At 41.0% G+C, this 15,897-nt stretch overlaps 1 protein-coding gene across 4 annotated transcripts; it reads right to left on the bottom strand.

Annotated features, from left to right (window-relative positions):
- Positions 1-718: 718 nt before the first annotated feature.
- On the bottom strand, positions 719-8,548 carry LOC101915340 (3-oxoacyl-[acyl-carrier-protein] reductase). Of its 4 annotated transcripts, none has more exons than XM_027789630.2 (6): positions 8,391-8,548; positions 5,245-5,386; positions 4,558-4,675; positions 3,945-4,081; positions 3,185-3,319; positions 719-1,847 (listed from the first exon to the last, which is right to left on the bottom strand). In XM_027789630.2, the coding sequence occupies exons 2-6, from the start codon at positions 5,384-5,386 to the stop codon at positions 1,669-1,671; spliced, it is 711 nt and encodes a 236-aa protein (XP_027645431.1). In that variant the 5' UTR covers positions 8,391-8,548; the 3' UTR covers positions 719-1,668. The 4 variants fall into 4 exon arrangements, with proteins under 4 accessions (XP_027645431.1, XP_005239563.1, XP_055651741.1 ...); XM_005239506.3 differs by having other exon boundaries at positions 4,558-4,678; positions 8,391-8,546; XM_055795766.1 differs by lacking the exon at positions 8,391-8,548 and adding an exon at positions 7,962-7,968 and having other exon boundaries at positions 4,558-4,678.
- Positions 8,549-15,897: the final 7,349 nt, after the last annotated feature.

The raw sequence follows: 15,897 nt of genomic DNA, 5'->3' as shown, positions 1-15,897 counted from the left end.
CAAGTTACTGACATATTACTACTTGACTAGTAAAAACGGGAGTAACTGCTGTCCGTCTTCACCTTCAGTGCCCTCGGAAAAAATTGATCTATTGTCCAACCAATTCCTTCTATCAAAAAGAAACATAATTAGCAATTACATTTTCAGTGCAAAGACACATATGACACAACTTTTCACAGCAAATAACGCCACCTCTCTACAAAGAGATAACAGTAAGATAAGGACTCCTGAAAGGTCTACCTTTAGCAGCATTTTATATTCCAAAGTGAGTTACACAACCAACTGTAAAATCCCCTGAATAGACAACCATTCCTTGTATTATTTCTCAATACATACCTGCGAGAAGCTTGAACATGCACTTTTCTGGCACAAAGATAAAATCTCTCAGTTGCACAAATGAAGGAAATCTCAGACTTTAAAGACTCAAAGTTATCATCAGTGAGATCTCTTCTTTCTGTACTTTGGTTTGTGCCAAGATGGGAAGTAATTTCAAGAGCTGAATCAACATCTGGATCATGATGCAATGAACGCTTGATCTAAGAAGTGAAGGTCCTAAACCACATTCACAGTTTTCTTCAGAGATGATAAAAAACATCAATTACCCAAAATTACTTGATCTCGATAGAAAAAGCCTGAGGTCAAATTTTTTGGTAATTTTTCAGCAAGAGAGGAATACTCAGGATCATTCACAGCTGAGTAATTACTCTGCTTCAAAAGCTGCTTTGAATAAAATAAATGGCTATTTTATTGACTATACATACATATTAAAGAGCATCAACATAACAGTTGAACTAAGCGTTCAAGAAGATATAGAGCAAAATACCTTGACTTCACACTCTGGAAGTGATACAGTGTTTTCTAAACAACTACTGAGTCAGTGAAAAGTCTTTTATGCGGCAATGTCTGCAACTGTACTGTTCACCAGTGTACGTGCAGCTCAAACTCAGAATACAGCATCAGCAACTCCAATGACCACAGTCCTTCAGTGTATACACACAAGTGCTACTGGATTAAATGAGTGCTGTACATACATTCAAGAACAGAACTGAGCAGTTTTTGTCTTTACAAAAACACCCTGCATATAATTAAACCTCCTAAAGGCAATTCAGGTATGCTGAAGATCCAGAAGCACCGAGCTTTGTAGTGCTGGCTACAAACAAACAAAACCCAAAGGAAACTCCTTGCCACTTTGTAGAGACTAACTGATAAGAACAAAAAAATCTGCAGTTCATAATCTTCGCCCTACATGAAAAACTTGATGCAATCATACCTACCAACCAATAAACATGCCTCCACACTTTATTAGCCTTTGTATAACATGGTATTTAGAAAAAAAATCTCCACTCTATTCCTGATTGGAAAACAAGACTTTATAAAAAAATCATGCTTTAAAAACATACCAGCATGTTATTTAGAACTACACCATACCAAAACCAGATCTTTCTCAAATTGTTACATATCCAGACTTTGTAATACCAAATGGACCCTTTCAGGTAGCTAAACATACACACTAGACTTTATCACCGCTGAATTTCTCCTCTGACTAATTAATATCAAATCAATTACATAGATCAATCTTCAACTGCTTTCCACCCCTCTCCCTTTAATTAGCATATATTTCTATATTACCATCATGACATTAAAGTAGGAACTTATTCAGGGTACTAGTTAAGTCAGAAGCTGCAAGCCTCCATCCACAACTAGCGTGCTCCCTGTAACATAAGGGGACTCTAGAAGAAAGACAACAGCTTGCGCAACTTCATGAGGCTCTCCAAATCTTCCGAGGAGAATTGCTTTCTTTAGCTGATCTTCTTCCAAATGAGCAGTCATCTCTGTGTGAATAAAGCCTAAGAGAGGAGAGAGATTTGAAGAGTTACCCAACCTTCAACTAAATTTCTCTAGTGGATTTTCCCTGAAATCCTCCAAAGTGAAATCTACTACTAGGATTCAGCATCAGCTACCATTTTTCAAAGTCTCAGAAGTCAATCCCCATCGGTTTACAGCTAAGACCAATTTTTTAACTAACCAATAAAACATCTAGTTTTGAAAGCACTGATGTAATAGTCAAAATGCAGAGATCTATGGAAGTCCATTAAAAAAAAGGTAACTAAAAATGGGTCCCAAAATCATATTTAGTATCACTTTTCTGAAAGACAAAATACACTCATTTCACCAAAACATTGTCAATGAAAACACAAGTACAAAATCTCTGGCAAGAAATCCCTACAGCTTGCAAGTGTTTCCATTATATTTTAGAACTTACGACAGCACTTGCATAATTTCTATTACAGCATTCATTTGAAGAAAATATTTCTAGACATTTTTGAAGGACATTTCTTTACAATCTTCAGTTATCTGAGATTCAGTTTTCCTACTGCTCTTTACATAAGCTACAGTTTCACAAACAGCTGATCTTCCCTGCTTTCTAGGTGTCACCAAGAATGAAAGTCTCAGTTTTGCTTTCTACTGTACAGCTCTGCCCCTTTATGATGGCTCTGGACCCTTCTGTGAGCTGCTTAGTTCACTAAACAAAAAGTATTTTTCCTGCCTAGTTCACAAGCTGAACTGGTTCATGTAGAGGTCTGAAAGGCATCAGAACTAGCACAAGGTGAGCAGCAGAGTACACAGCCGTGAAGGAAAAAGTCAGAAAGGACAGAAGGGATTTTTGCCTCAGGGCAGTTGTTTGCTTGGACTAGACCACCTTGTGAAATCACAGCCTTGTCCTCACAGAACTTTCTTTCCAGACTCTCTCCTTTTACTACAGGGACACTTTCATGCCAGCTTCTTGCAATCTTTCATATTTCCCTAATAACAAATAAGCATCCCCTAGCAGGAGACAAGGGTCCTATTAGGTCTAATACTGCCATCTGCAAGGGCAGCAGGGTTTTGAAGGAGCAACAAAGAAAAAAACACAAACCATTTATTCTGTAATAATGGATAGAGGAACAGGTAGATACACTCTTCCAAATTTCTCAGCACTGCCTTAAAAAGACTGAAGGTTTTGTAAAAGAGTGTATTACACTTTAAATTGAAAAAAAAAAAAAAAGAGATTAAAAGCATTTACTTACAAAAGTTGAAGAAAATAATAGCAATTTGTCTTAAGTTATGTTCAGAGTACAGCAAATATCCAGCACTCTTGATAAGCATGTATTGTGAAGGGTGTAGCAATTTCCCCAAAACTAACCTGGAGCAACCACGTTGACTCGAATTTGCTTTTTTGCTACTTCTTTAGCAAGAGACCGTGAAAATCCAACTAATCCTGCTTTGGTAGCACTATATACACTTTGACCAGAGTTGCCTTTAAGTCCTACAATACTTCCTAAAATAAAGAAACATCAAAGAGAAGAAAAGATTAAATGACTAATTTGAAACCTTGTACTAGCTTTGTAATTTTAAATTTGGAATGGAAAATGAGATTACATGAACAGGAATTAAAAGTATATTTATTACTAAGTGTACTTTATAGCCTACCGCTGGGATGAGCAAATCCCTCAATTATCTGCGATTTTTGTGGAATCCATGTAATTATGTTGACCAACAGGCAGTAGGAGAGTAAAATGAAAAGCTTTCTAAAAACATATGCTCGCACAGGAAAAAAACCCCAACCCAAACCAAAAAAACCCAACAAACCAACTGTACCTATTTGATTCTTAGTAACTAGCAGCTAGTAGAGTTAGCTACTGAAAGAGCTGATAAAGAATAGTAAAATTATTTTTTCAATAAAATATAAACTGAGGTGTTTATTACTGAAACAAGCTAGTTTTACATTTAGAAGTTGCTGAAATTACACAAAAGAATAAGCATTCATAAAGAAACACTAAATACAGAATGTCTAAATACAAAGAAAGTTAATCATGACAAGTAACGTTTCAATACCTTACACCTGCTAAGGCTTTCTAGAAAACTAGTACATTGAATTCCACTGAATTAGATGAGCAACTTACCTATATTAACAATAGCACCTCCTTGGTGTTGAATCATGCTTTTTACAGCAGCTTTGCATGTCAACATTGTTCCCAAAAGGTTAGTGTGAATCTGGGCTATCATATCTTCAGTCTTGGTTCTCAGTAACAAACCATCCCTAACAAACAGACCAAAAAACCCAAAAGAACTCACTGAACAACCCCAGTGATCACGTTCTCCTAATAAAAGACGAGCGATGAATGGAATATTAATGGGGATTTGTGGCCACAGGGATTTATATGGTTCTATATATGTTCTAGCATTCAAAATGATGACATTGCAAGGATGACACATAGCAAGAGAAAAGTTAGCTATACTTCTGGCAACAAAGCCTTCTTTGCAGAGAGGTATCAAACATTGTTTTGTACCATTTCAGGGGGAAGAAGTGAAAGAAAGAGGAGTAGAGTGGGAACTCATAAACTTGGAATGCTGTTAGAATTCTACTGTCATCAGGAACAAAATACTGGTGAGTGCTTAACACTGTTTTCAGATGTACTCATTAATAATACTCTTACTAAACGCAAAGGCCATTAGTACCTTACAGTAAGATGTTGTCATCTAGAATTACATATAATTTCGTAACAAGTAACTAACCTGTTGATCCCAGCTGCATTAACCAAATAGTCAATAGGACCTAACTTCCTCTGCATCTCCTCAAAAGTATTTTGGACTTCTTGTTCGCTGGATACATCGCAGCTAAGTGCCAGGTGTCCTGCTGTATTGAAATAAAGGCATGTCATAACAATAGTGAACGATGGTATGACATTCATAAACCTTCTTCAGAATTTATAACTCAATTGTAAAAACAGATGTTGAACTAGTTATAGCTTGAGGAACCCATTTAATCTCCAGAGAATTAAATAAGGACAATTTTCAAGTATTGTATTGATTAGTTACATGACAATTTCTTGTTTTATATTTTTGGCCTTCTGAAATCAGAAGTACAGCATGAACATGCTCATGCCTCATGAGTAGGCTGGTCTCAGTTCTGGCATGGTCAGGAGCCAAGGATGATTCAGTTCATACCACCTCCTTGTGACCCTGAACAATTCCCTTCATCTCATAATTCATATCTTGCAGACAGAATAGGTAACACACTTAACTTTCCAAAAGAATCTTGTGAAAATAAAATTGTACTGATACAGCTTTTCTTTCAAATTTCTCAGCCTTTATTTTCATTTGCATCTAGTTAAACAATGAGATTTATTCAATGACTCACGACTTTTACAGGTTACCTAAGCACAGGACAGTGAAGAAATAACTGCAAAGCAGCACACTTACCACCAAGATGACGTGCAGTGGTTTGAGCTACTTCCAGATTTCTAGCAATAATCGCCAGGTGGCAGCCTTTCTGTGCCAGTAATTCTGCAACAGCTTTTCCTATTCCTCGTGATCCTCCAAAAATGGCGCAAACCTTGCCCATCTGCAAAAACAATTCACAAATTGCAAATACACCATGAATTTTCAGGTCTAGTATAGCAAGACAATAACCACTGCTCTTGTCAACATCGCGGCCCTTACTAGCGTGTAGCATTTTGCACTACCAGATTACAGAATTACTGATTTATTTTGTATACACCAAAAAAACCCCAAACTTGCACTGTTAGACACCACTTCTACAAATGCAAGTTAGTTCTTAATGATTTCTGAACTAGCAAAAAATTATGTATGTAATCTAGCATTTCAATACTAGTGTTATGATAACTGTTCAGTTGATGAAATATGTGATTTATATATAAAAAGGCCACAATTTATCATTCAGCTCTTTATTCAAAGCCAACAGTATTAGTTGCAATTATATTGTTCTTGGAAGCACTATTCTTGTACTAAAGTTATTTAGCCTCAAGGTCTCACTCCATCCCAAGTATCCGTGTTGAACAACCACACTGCAAACATCAGTGAGCATGAGTTGATACTACTTTATTTACAATAGTTTCATACTAAGTTACACTGCCTAATACTACGCTTTACCACTAGCCCTAGCTTTTCTTTGTTTCTGCTTCTGAAGAAAAAAAAAAGCACCTTTTGAAACATTAAATTATTCTGAAGTAGCTAACTTAGATGTTTAGGAAGGACAGTAAGAAGAAAGTACTTCTGTAGAACAATTTTTTTATTCTCCAACCTCTAGAAACCAATCAGCTTTTTTGGGATTTCCTGAACCGGAGGAAGAATCCAAGCTAATAGTAATGAACCTCTTTTCCACACATTTAAATAAATCCTTTTTGAACCCAATTATACTGTCACCATAACATCCTGAGGCAATGAGTTTTATTATTTGTGGAAAAATACTTCCTTTTGTTCTTAATTTGCCTTCTGATTAGATAATACTATGCATTTATCCTCATACGTTCCCCTTACTGTCCGCTTACTCTTCTGTATCTTACGCTTTCTGCTATATCCTCTTCCAAGTCTATTGAGTTACTCATATACGTATGGAAGCCATTCTGTATCCCACTAAAGACTGTCTAAGCTCTTAATCTTGCCACTCTACTCTTTGCCTTATTTAGGTGTGTTAAACCCTTTCTGATGTGTGATAACCAGAAAAGCACAGTGTTAAGCATACAGGGACACCATCACCTCATACATTGGCAAAATGATTTTGGTTTTCTGCTACAGGGCCTGATACAGTCCTTGACTGCAACAAAGTAAGCACAAGTGCTTGAAATGAGCCCATGTGTCTGCTTCCACAGGCAAGCTGCAAGCAGCTTCCCAGGAGCGGGAAGAGGATCTGGCACCTCAGGTGGCAGCCCTTTGCACAGAACACGTACCTAAAGGTGACCTGCAGGAAGACAATTCCTTGGTGATAAAAACGGGCACCACTGCCTCACCAGAAAGACTAATCTTTTGGGTAGTCTTCACTAGGTAGCTGGAAGAGATGAATCAAGAAGTCTTGCATGCCAGTAACTACAGCTCTTACTGTCTTAGCAGACTAAAAGCACAGCCAACCAACCTGTATTTTGTTGGTAATTTTTCTTTTTTTTTGTTAAAAGCAAAATCTCAGTCTGCCTTCGCCATCATGACTTCTTTTACAGTTACCACAACTCTTGTAAGTTCTTGCCTACTTGTTGCAGCAATGTCATACCAGGATATCCTCCTTCCGATTTTGTTCTTACCAGCATTGAGTATGCCTACTCTTTTATTTGAAATGTGGAATAATATACTTGGGAAAGATCTCTGCAAGTCATCTTGTCCAAGTCCTCTACCCCTGAGCAATGTCAAGTGAACCATCTTACACTGTCTACAAATACTGTCAGACCTGTATGTATTTTCCAGAGAATTCTGAACACTCTTAGCTACAAAGGTCCCAAAAAGCTGCCTGTGGGGAGAGAAATTCTTTAAAATGTATGACTCAACCCTTCCTTGTCTCTCTTGAGAAAGGAAAAAATCGCAGTGATTCTACTGTTCGCAGAAAAAATAGCCAAGTCGCTTGTTTGTTAACTACGTAGAGAGGGAGCGTAAGGCATCGTTCCAATGCAGCAGCAATGTGCGGTTTGTACTTTAACACAACAGGGCCATACTCTTTGGAGTTGCTACTTGGGAGGGAACAAACCCGCAGTAGGAGTAATAAGCCCGTATTCCCTGGCCAAAGTAAGTCAGGGCAAAACCACGTATCTTTTGAGCAACAGGCTCTCCCAGGTCTCCACAGACTGCAAACGAGCACCTGTACCACCTCTGCCCTCCACGGCCCTTCGCCTCCTTCATACCAGACCACGTCCCCGTGACTCCCAGGCCCCGCAGCGCCGCTGCCGCCCGCCTCAGGCCGCCTGGCTCCGGGCCGCTGCCGAGCGACGGCCCGCGACAATCGGCCCCCTCCGGGCGCGCTGCTGCCCCCAGCCCCGGCCCCCAGGCACGGCCTGCTGCCCCTCCCGGCAGACCTCTTCTTCCTCCCCCTTTTCCGGGTTCCCACCAACCTCCTCCGCCCTGGGCCGCCACTCGCGAAGCCCCTCCCGGCTGAGGGCGCGCCCCCCCTCCCGGGCGCCCCCCCCCTTCCCCGCCACCGCCTCCGCCCCGCCCGCCGCCAGGGGGCGGCCGCGCACGCGCGCAGCGGGGCGCCGGGGCGGAGGGCACGAGGCACCGGCCGCCCGGTGGCCGCAGGGGCGCCCAGCGGTCCCGCGCTCACCCCTGCGCCTCCTCCGCGGGGCGGCGCGAAGGGCGGGAGAGGCCGGCTTGTGGCGGCGGTGCGCCTCGGCGCGGCTCCCGCCCGGGCCCGCCGGTTGGGCTCACAGCGGGGCGCGGTGCCGGCTGGGAGCCCGGGGCACGCCGGGACGCGTAGTCTCGCCCGCGGTGGCGGTGCCACGGTGGCAGGGCGGCCGCCCCCCGCCCCCTCACGACCCCGGGCCGCGCTCCCGCCGCCCGCGAAGCCGGGGGGCTGTGCGCCGCAAGGGACGACGGAAAAAGGGCGGTTCGGTGCGTCCCAGTTTACTTGCCGGTTTCTGAGCGGCCGTTCGCTCGCCTGCCCGGCGGGGGCTTTCCTCCGCCCCAGCACCTGAGGGTGAGCGCAGGCGTCGCGACGTGACGAACTGAGGTAAAACCACCCATGCGGCGCCGGACGCAGCCGGTGGAGGCCGGAGCGCCGCACATGGGCCGGTCTCAGCGGCGAGAGAGACCCGCCACAGCGGGGCCAGCTGCGGAACGGGTGTGAGCCCAGTGCCCGCCTCCCTGCTCCGCGGAGCGCCCGTAGGGGCAGGCCCTTCTGCTTTCGTGTTACGCTTCCTGGGTTTAAGCTGCGTTTTACATGTAGGTTCCCAGACCGTACCCGTCATAACCACTTGTGATGATTCCCAGAACGTATGTAGGGCGCAGAGTAGCTGCTTCACTTTCCAGGGGAGCGCCCTGTCCTGCCCTCAGTTCCCCTTCCTCGCACAAAAAGGTGTTTCGCACATCGATGCATACAAGCAGATGAATAAGGATTTAGTCTCTTTCATTTTCACATTACTTGTCCAAAAATCCATAGGGTCTCCTGTGAGGCATCATTATACCAGCTGAGTTAAATCAGAAATACTTAAAAAGATAGATAAACCCAAAATACAGAAACAACTGTGAATTCCTGTTCAGTAACCAAAATAAGCTTCACGATACGCAATTAAACTAACACAAAAACCTGCTACACTTTCACAGTAATGCTGTTCACATTTATGTCTGATGATGTGCTGGGGGGGTTTCTGTGGACTCGGAAGTCACATATACTGACCAAATTTTCTTCACTTGAGAAATACGAATAAAACCTATCACAGTTGTGTACAAGAGAACACTTCTGAATTTTTTTAAGAAAAATTAAAAGCTTCCACAAATGAACATGTCAAAATCGTGCTGGAGTTTTTCTACGAGCTCAGTGGGAGTATAACTTTGTACAGTTCTTGCTTTTGACTTGAAGGCTGTTAATTCAGGATTTCAGATTACAAGTGTTTTCAGGGGAGTTGTAGAGAGTTTAGTAATATTACCTGGATTCACGTAGGATTCTTTTTCTACGGATCACTCTTTACATATAGAAGGAAAAGCAGATTTAGGCATTGCTATCAGAAGAACATCTGTAAGAAAAGCTGTTACGCAATATTAATTTTAGGAAGTATATTTATACTGCAAGCTGGTCCTGTTTTCAAAAGAGTAGATGACGTTTTGTGATCCAATGACATTTCAAGAATATGCCATATTCTGACAAGCCAGAGGTCCCAGTGGTGGAATAAGAAAAGGCATAGAGAGCTGAAACTGTGACTCAAAATAATCTCTGACCAAGACTCTTGGTCTCTAGCATAACCAAGGATCAGGATTCAAAGGGGAAAATGGTGGTTTTTTTCTTCAAGTTATACATATAAGCAAAATAACTGGGGTGTGGGGAATTGTCCTAGTGATACAGCATGTTTTCTGAAGATACGTATACTACAGAGAGAGTAACTATGAGCACCGTATTGTATGATGACAGCAGCAGGCAGATTTTATGTGAAAATCGCATTATTAATTACAACTAACGCATTTGCAACCTGTGTCCTCATCCAGAGAGCTGACCTATCCTTCTAAGAAAAGCTCACCTTTGCTGTACTGTTAGGACTTCGCTGACACAGAGTAAGCATGAGTTTCACTTTATTTTTGCTAAAACTGTTGAGAAAATAAAATACCCTTTTTGAAAGTTGACAAGTTCAATTCTTGTTCATTAACTGAGTGTTTAAAACAAGATGTATGCTCATTCACTGGCCAAAGTGACATTAGCCTTTTTTCCTCCAGATACCTGGCTAACTATTTAGATCAGATAGTCTAAGCAGAGTTCATCTGAGCCAGTTTATTCACATTGATGTCCCATTAAAGCAAGATGAGCTAGTGGAGTCTAAGCAAGAAATCGGTATCATACTGAGTACCTCCCCTTTCTGGGGGGCAGTAGCTGATACATACACTTGATTTGATAGATCTGCTCCATCTGTCATGTCCAGATCTACAACAGCTAGTTTAATACTGGCCATTATTGTGCCCAGCTTACTATTAATGTGGAATTACAGGCTAATAATTCTTGTCAGCTCTCTGCATGACCATGTAAACGCACATTTGGAACCTGTTCAGTTTCGTTTCTTAAAGTGTTACAATCATTCTTCCACAGAACTGAGATCCTGCTTTCAAGTAAGCATTTCTCTATTAACAGGGGGAAATGACAATATCCCCGAACAGGAAAGGGTATTTAATGTATCCAAAAGCATAAAATGCAAAGCAAAGCATAATGTCACAAAACAGGGGCCACTAGCTGTTTCTGTAACTGAGGTCCCCTGTATCGCTATTTCAAATTCCTCTTAGTTTTGGATTTGAGGCTAGATTTATAAAGGAACTTGAGTGCTAATCATTAACCACATTGGTGCCCAAATCTGTGGTCTCATAAATTTCTGCCAAGTGTCACACATGAAAGAGTCACGCTGCTCAAAGGTCCAGCAGCATTTTCATACTGTTCCCTACACTGCTTGTGAAAGAATACCTACCATGTTACAGGGTTTTTGTGTAAGGCCTGAGACACAGCAACTGCATGTATGCGTCAGTTGTATTTTAAACAAAAGCCTGCTGGTTGGAGCACTTGGCTAAAAGAAAACTTGTTTACAAATCTTCTATCTTACTGGAAACAAGGTCACTAACTACAGTTTCTCACAATTGAACAAGACTGTCAATTGTGAATTGACAATTCATCGTCAAACCATCAATCTGAAGCGGTTTCAGTTTATAGGAACAACATATAGGAGAATTAATACTACAGCCAGATGATTACTGTCCAGAGATGTAAGAGCTTGGGGATTAAGCATCTATTGAAATCAACAGTTGAATCAAGAAAATATTTTGCTTTTCAACTGGCATATTAAAAATGACCTCTCTAGGTTAAGCAAGTCTGGTGATGAGGGCATGTACCTGGGATACAGGAGTCACAGACCTACAACACAGTTAAGCTAGTTTAAAGAGGTTTCCTTCTTTCTAGGCCAAATGATAACTGCGTGGCAGGTCACACAGTCAATACACTGCTATGCATTTCTTCCTGTAAAAAGAGAGTAACTGGACTAGGCTCCTCGTTTGAGGCGAGCTCTCCTCTAAACCACAGAGGAACACCATCATCAGGGCTCCTCGCCATTTTCTACTTTGCCTGGGCAACTGAGGTTGCTGATTCTTTCTGTTCCTGCCAAGCCTAAATTACACTTTTCTTCAGATATGCACTTGTGATCTGCATTGCGGAAAATCAGGTCTAATTACTATATACACATTATACACACATACACGTATATGAATTATATAACTAACAAGTTATACATTGCAATTCCCAAATCTCTTTGATACGGCCTCAGCCTCTGGGCAAGCGATACAAAGCCCAAGATGATCTCCTAAGGAAAAGCCAATCATCTAGTTGCATGACAGAAAAACACTCCCTTCTCCTCCCAGTATTTTGTGACTGGCTAACTAACTTTTCCCAACCACACCAGTTCAGATTTGTAAGTGGTTAAATTACTGTACTTTTGCTCTGAAGTCATCTCTTTTTTTTATGACACTGCAGTCTGTTTTGTTTTTCTAGACTAGCCAAAACCTCTGCAATATTTGTTCTTGTGTCTTGAGAGTGAACTTCTATCATGCCAACATGAAGGGGGTTTGTACAATGTAGATGTACTTTTTCAACAGATACGTGGACAAACTCCTTCCTCTGAAGAAACTTATTCCCAGTACCCCTGTGAAAAGTCTTTCCCCTTAAAAAAAAAAAACAAACAACAAAAACCAAACAAACCAAAAAAACCCAGAACAAAACAAAGCCATCAGAGGCTTTGCCAAGTTACCTAATGTTTTCATATCCTCCTGCCTAAACAGGTTTCCCCACTATGACTAGTATTATTCACACTTCAGCACGAGGCTCGTGATTAAGTTAGTGCAGTCACCGAACAGCTGCTGCTTCTAGTGAGAAGTCAGGTGCGCCATGGAGGCAACAGAGAGAAGCTTGTATTATTGCTGCTCGATCTGTGGCTAAAATGGAACACTTCCAGTGCTGCCATGCAGCACCTTAGACATTAAAAGAAAACGACCCTGCCATCACCCACCCCTGTGAAAGTCTCTTCAAGAAATATTTGTTGCACATTCAGCCTCCATCCACTGCTCTGGTCTGATCACAGGCACTGGTCACTCCTACTGTGTGTCAGTGGACTTCAGACCAAAGACATGGAAACTAAGATCTCAGCATCTCTTGCCTCCCTCCGTATGCCCAACTCCTCATTTAAGGCCTGCACTGCCACTGTTAAGCTCGTAAGTCCCAAGGGCTGGGAACAAGGAGGAAATAAACAGCTCAGCCATCCAGGGAGGAAATTCACGGCTTTCTGTACAGCACCTTTTAGACAGCTTTTCAAAACTGCAAAAAGTGTCACACAGAGCAGTCAGCATCTCCCAGCAAGGTAATTTGGAAAACAAGCAAAACTGACACCACCACAGAAGGATGTGTCTCACTCCCAACAGTCCCCATGACCATTTTGTATAGAAAGGATATTGTTTGTGTATTGCTTATTTTGTAAGCGCTCGGAATATCCACCGGAAGTCTTGTACAATAACATCCAAGAGTGTTGCAGAAGTATTTGAAAACTCATGACTGAATAAGTCTCCTTGTGTTCTTTTACAGGGAATTTTTTTAAAAATGTATCTAATATACTCAACAGAAAATAAGTAGTCTCAGGAACAGCACTTAAAAATATCTAAATGCCATTTACAAAAGTCCACTCAAGACCTTGCATAATTTGTTTTTATTTCACGTATTGATGCAGTTTTAACTTCCCCATTCTGCCTTTCACAGTCTCATCCCTACACCCATTCACTACATATTTATATAAGCTGCGAAGTAAGATCCATAGCCAATCAGTTCAGGAATTTAACTTATTTATGTAAAAATCTCTTCACTATTACTGCAGTTGCTGGTGGAAAAAAAAAAAAGTATTTTTGAGAAGTATTCCTCAGCAACAGTAACTGGGTTTTAGCTCCTAAACACTCTCAGCATGAAGACTAACAGAAAAAAGTTCTAAACAGCCAAAATTTCCTCCCGATAAGATGGAGAAAGTGTTGAGGTTTTCCTGCCCTAATGCTTCACTAATCAAGAGTCTCAGATTTTGAATCTCCGCCAATGGTATGGGCAAGTCCGGACTGTTGCCCACTTTGGTCCTGCGATGCAGTCTCCTGCCAATTTACTGCTTTTCCTCTTATTTAATGCACTGTACGTGCTGTGTCCTAAAGTTTGTTTTGTTGGGGAAAAATTAGTTTGGAAGAAAGCGGGACGCTGGGAGAAGATGAGAAGGAGGCAAAGACAGAAAGAAGCGAGGAAGAAGGTGGGGGGTCGGGAATAAAGATGGAAACATTCTACCTAATGATCTGGACTGAACTCATTAGGCTAGAATATTCAGCTAACGGCCTATATTGCGGGAACAGTAAAACAGCTAATAAGCAACATGAGTTGGTCCTTCACCTCCCCTCCCATGAGAAGCTCTAATACAAGCAAAGTCTTTGTTTTTATAAACACAGTAATTAGCCCCCAGGAAACAGCAGACCTGAGACACACAGAAGTGAAATACTTCCATGATTCCTCCTAATACCTACTTTAAAATTTGTAACATTTATGAAGAGACCAAAAGCTGTTTGAACTAGGAAACTGAAGGCATATCCACAAGCATGAAACCATTTTTACAGCCTCACCTATTTTAGCGTATGTTCATTATGTGACCATGAATATGTTTTCAAGGTTAGCCCTAATGAGGCACAAATTTACTGAGTACAGGAATGCCAACTTAATGTAGCACATCTACTTACTGACAGAAAGCAGCAAGTCAAGGGACCATGTAGACATCCCCCCATAACTGCAAATAGCTGTGACCCTAAACATAAGGACTTACACTGGCAAAACTTCAGCTGATGGTTTGCCAGCAATGAGTGTTGAACACAGTCCATAATAAATGGCAACTGTGATGGCGATAGTGACAATCACTCATGTCTCATACACTGCTCACCTCCTTTATCTTCACCAGTATTACAGAAAATGTCAAAAACAATATTCTTTACAGCTGTTACCCATTTTGCAGCCCAAAACACATACAGTAATACTTGGAGAGCTTTCAAGGAACTCATTTCCCAACATTCAATTTTCTTCTATCAGATGGTCCTAAATAAATCTAGTCTCACAATGCATCTCCTCACAGAAATACTTGCTGACATTTCATCCTGCTCATGTACTTAACTGAGCAGCTGAAGACTTCATCTCTTTGTGACATACAGAAGCCCTTACTGTTGTATGTCCTTCCAGTAAAGTAGTAAATCATAATAACACCCAATCAGCTGGCTTAATGATGTGGGAATTAGGTTATTACAGAAGAGAAGAGGTATTTTTAGCTGATTGCTTACACCATTTTTTAATTTATCTATCACAGTGAATAACTTCCTTCAAAAATCATCAGAAGTGATTAGCATCCTTGGAAAGAATTAACTATTGCTCACACCAGACCATGTCAGATCAAATAATGTTTGGTTATGCATACCTTATTTCGACAGTTTTATTTTATAATAATTCCTCATAGATTTTGATTTTCAAGAGCACAGTTTATGAGATTCTACTACTTGATTCTTTACGAGCTCTCTATGAGAGGTCTGGTAACCACTCCTGCCCAACGACACACAGTTAACAGCGTGGCTTCCAGTAACCCAGGATGGCACAAACCAGTGTCTTTAAACTCTGGAAGGGAACTTTGTTAAGAATCCTGTATATTTACTTTATAGAAAAGACAAATATTTACCACAAGGTGAGGAAGAAAACCATTGATTGAGAAGATCAGTCTAGAAGGTTGCGTATTTTACCACACTATGACTATATTTGCTATGAAAATGCAAAAATTATGAACAACTCCCTGGATTCAAAGACATGTGATGCAGGTTGATACAGCTGTAGGGTGCTACAGAAGCCCGTTTTGAGTTCTGTTTTTCCAGAACAGGAAAAATTCACATATATTTTAAGTACTTTTTTGTTTTTATCCTCACTTGCAGCCTCTCTTTATGCAGTTTCTACACATCATGTTCTTTTTCCTCGACAAAAGAAACACTCTCTCCCTCTCCCCATGTCAGTTCTTTTAACAGATGCAAAACTCGTATACCGTTGCTTGAGTAGGGTCCTTTTGTGTTGTGGGTTTTGGTTTTTTTTTAAGGAACTATACATTTGCCAGAAATAGCAGTTCTAAAGAGCACTGAAAATTACACAGAAAAAAATAATGAATAAAATTCAGGAATGAAGTACATTTGTCTATGTTGGATTTTTTTTTAAAGAAAAGCTAGCATTTTCTCTTTCACAGAGTTATTTAATTGAAACACAGAATACTCTGAGAAGGTTTGAGATAGTATTTCCCTCCTAATTTTCACAGTTTAGCTACTAAACTGGAGAAGATACGTAAGGGCAGACCAAGCTTTTATCAAAGA

The sequence above is a fragment of the Falco peregrinus genome, chromosome 2, assembly GCF_023634155.1.
Source record: "Falco peregrinus isolate bFalPer1 chromosome 2, bFalPer1.pri, whole genome shotgun sequence".
In the NCBI taxonomy this organism is placed as follows: domain Eukaryota; kingdom Metazoa; phylum Chordata; class Aves; order Falconiformes; family Falconidae; genus Falco; species Falco peregrinus.
The sequence above is the reverse complement of the archived record's forward strand: the minus strand, read 5'-3'. Positions and strand labels throughout refer to the sequence as shown.

Excerpts from the sequence above, each read along its gene's own strand:
- LOC101915340 (XM_005239506.3), bottom strand. The coding sequence starts at position 5,386 with ATGGGCAAGGTTTGCGCCATTTTTGGAGGATCACGAGGAATAGGAAAA. Across the intron at positions 4,679-5,244 it reads CACTGCACGTCATCTTGGTG|CAGGACACCTGGCACTTAGC; the intron begins GTAAGTGTGCTG and ends ATTTCAATACAG. Across the intron at positions 1,848-3,184 it reads AGTCAACGTGGTTGCTCCAG|GCTTTATTCACACAGAGATG; the intron begins GTTAGTTTTGGG and ends CTCCTCTCTTAG.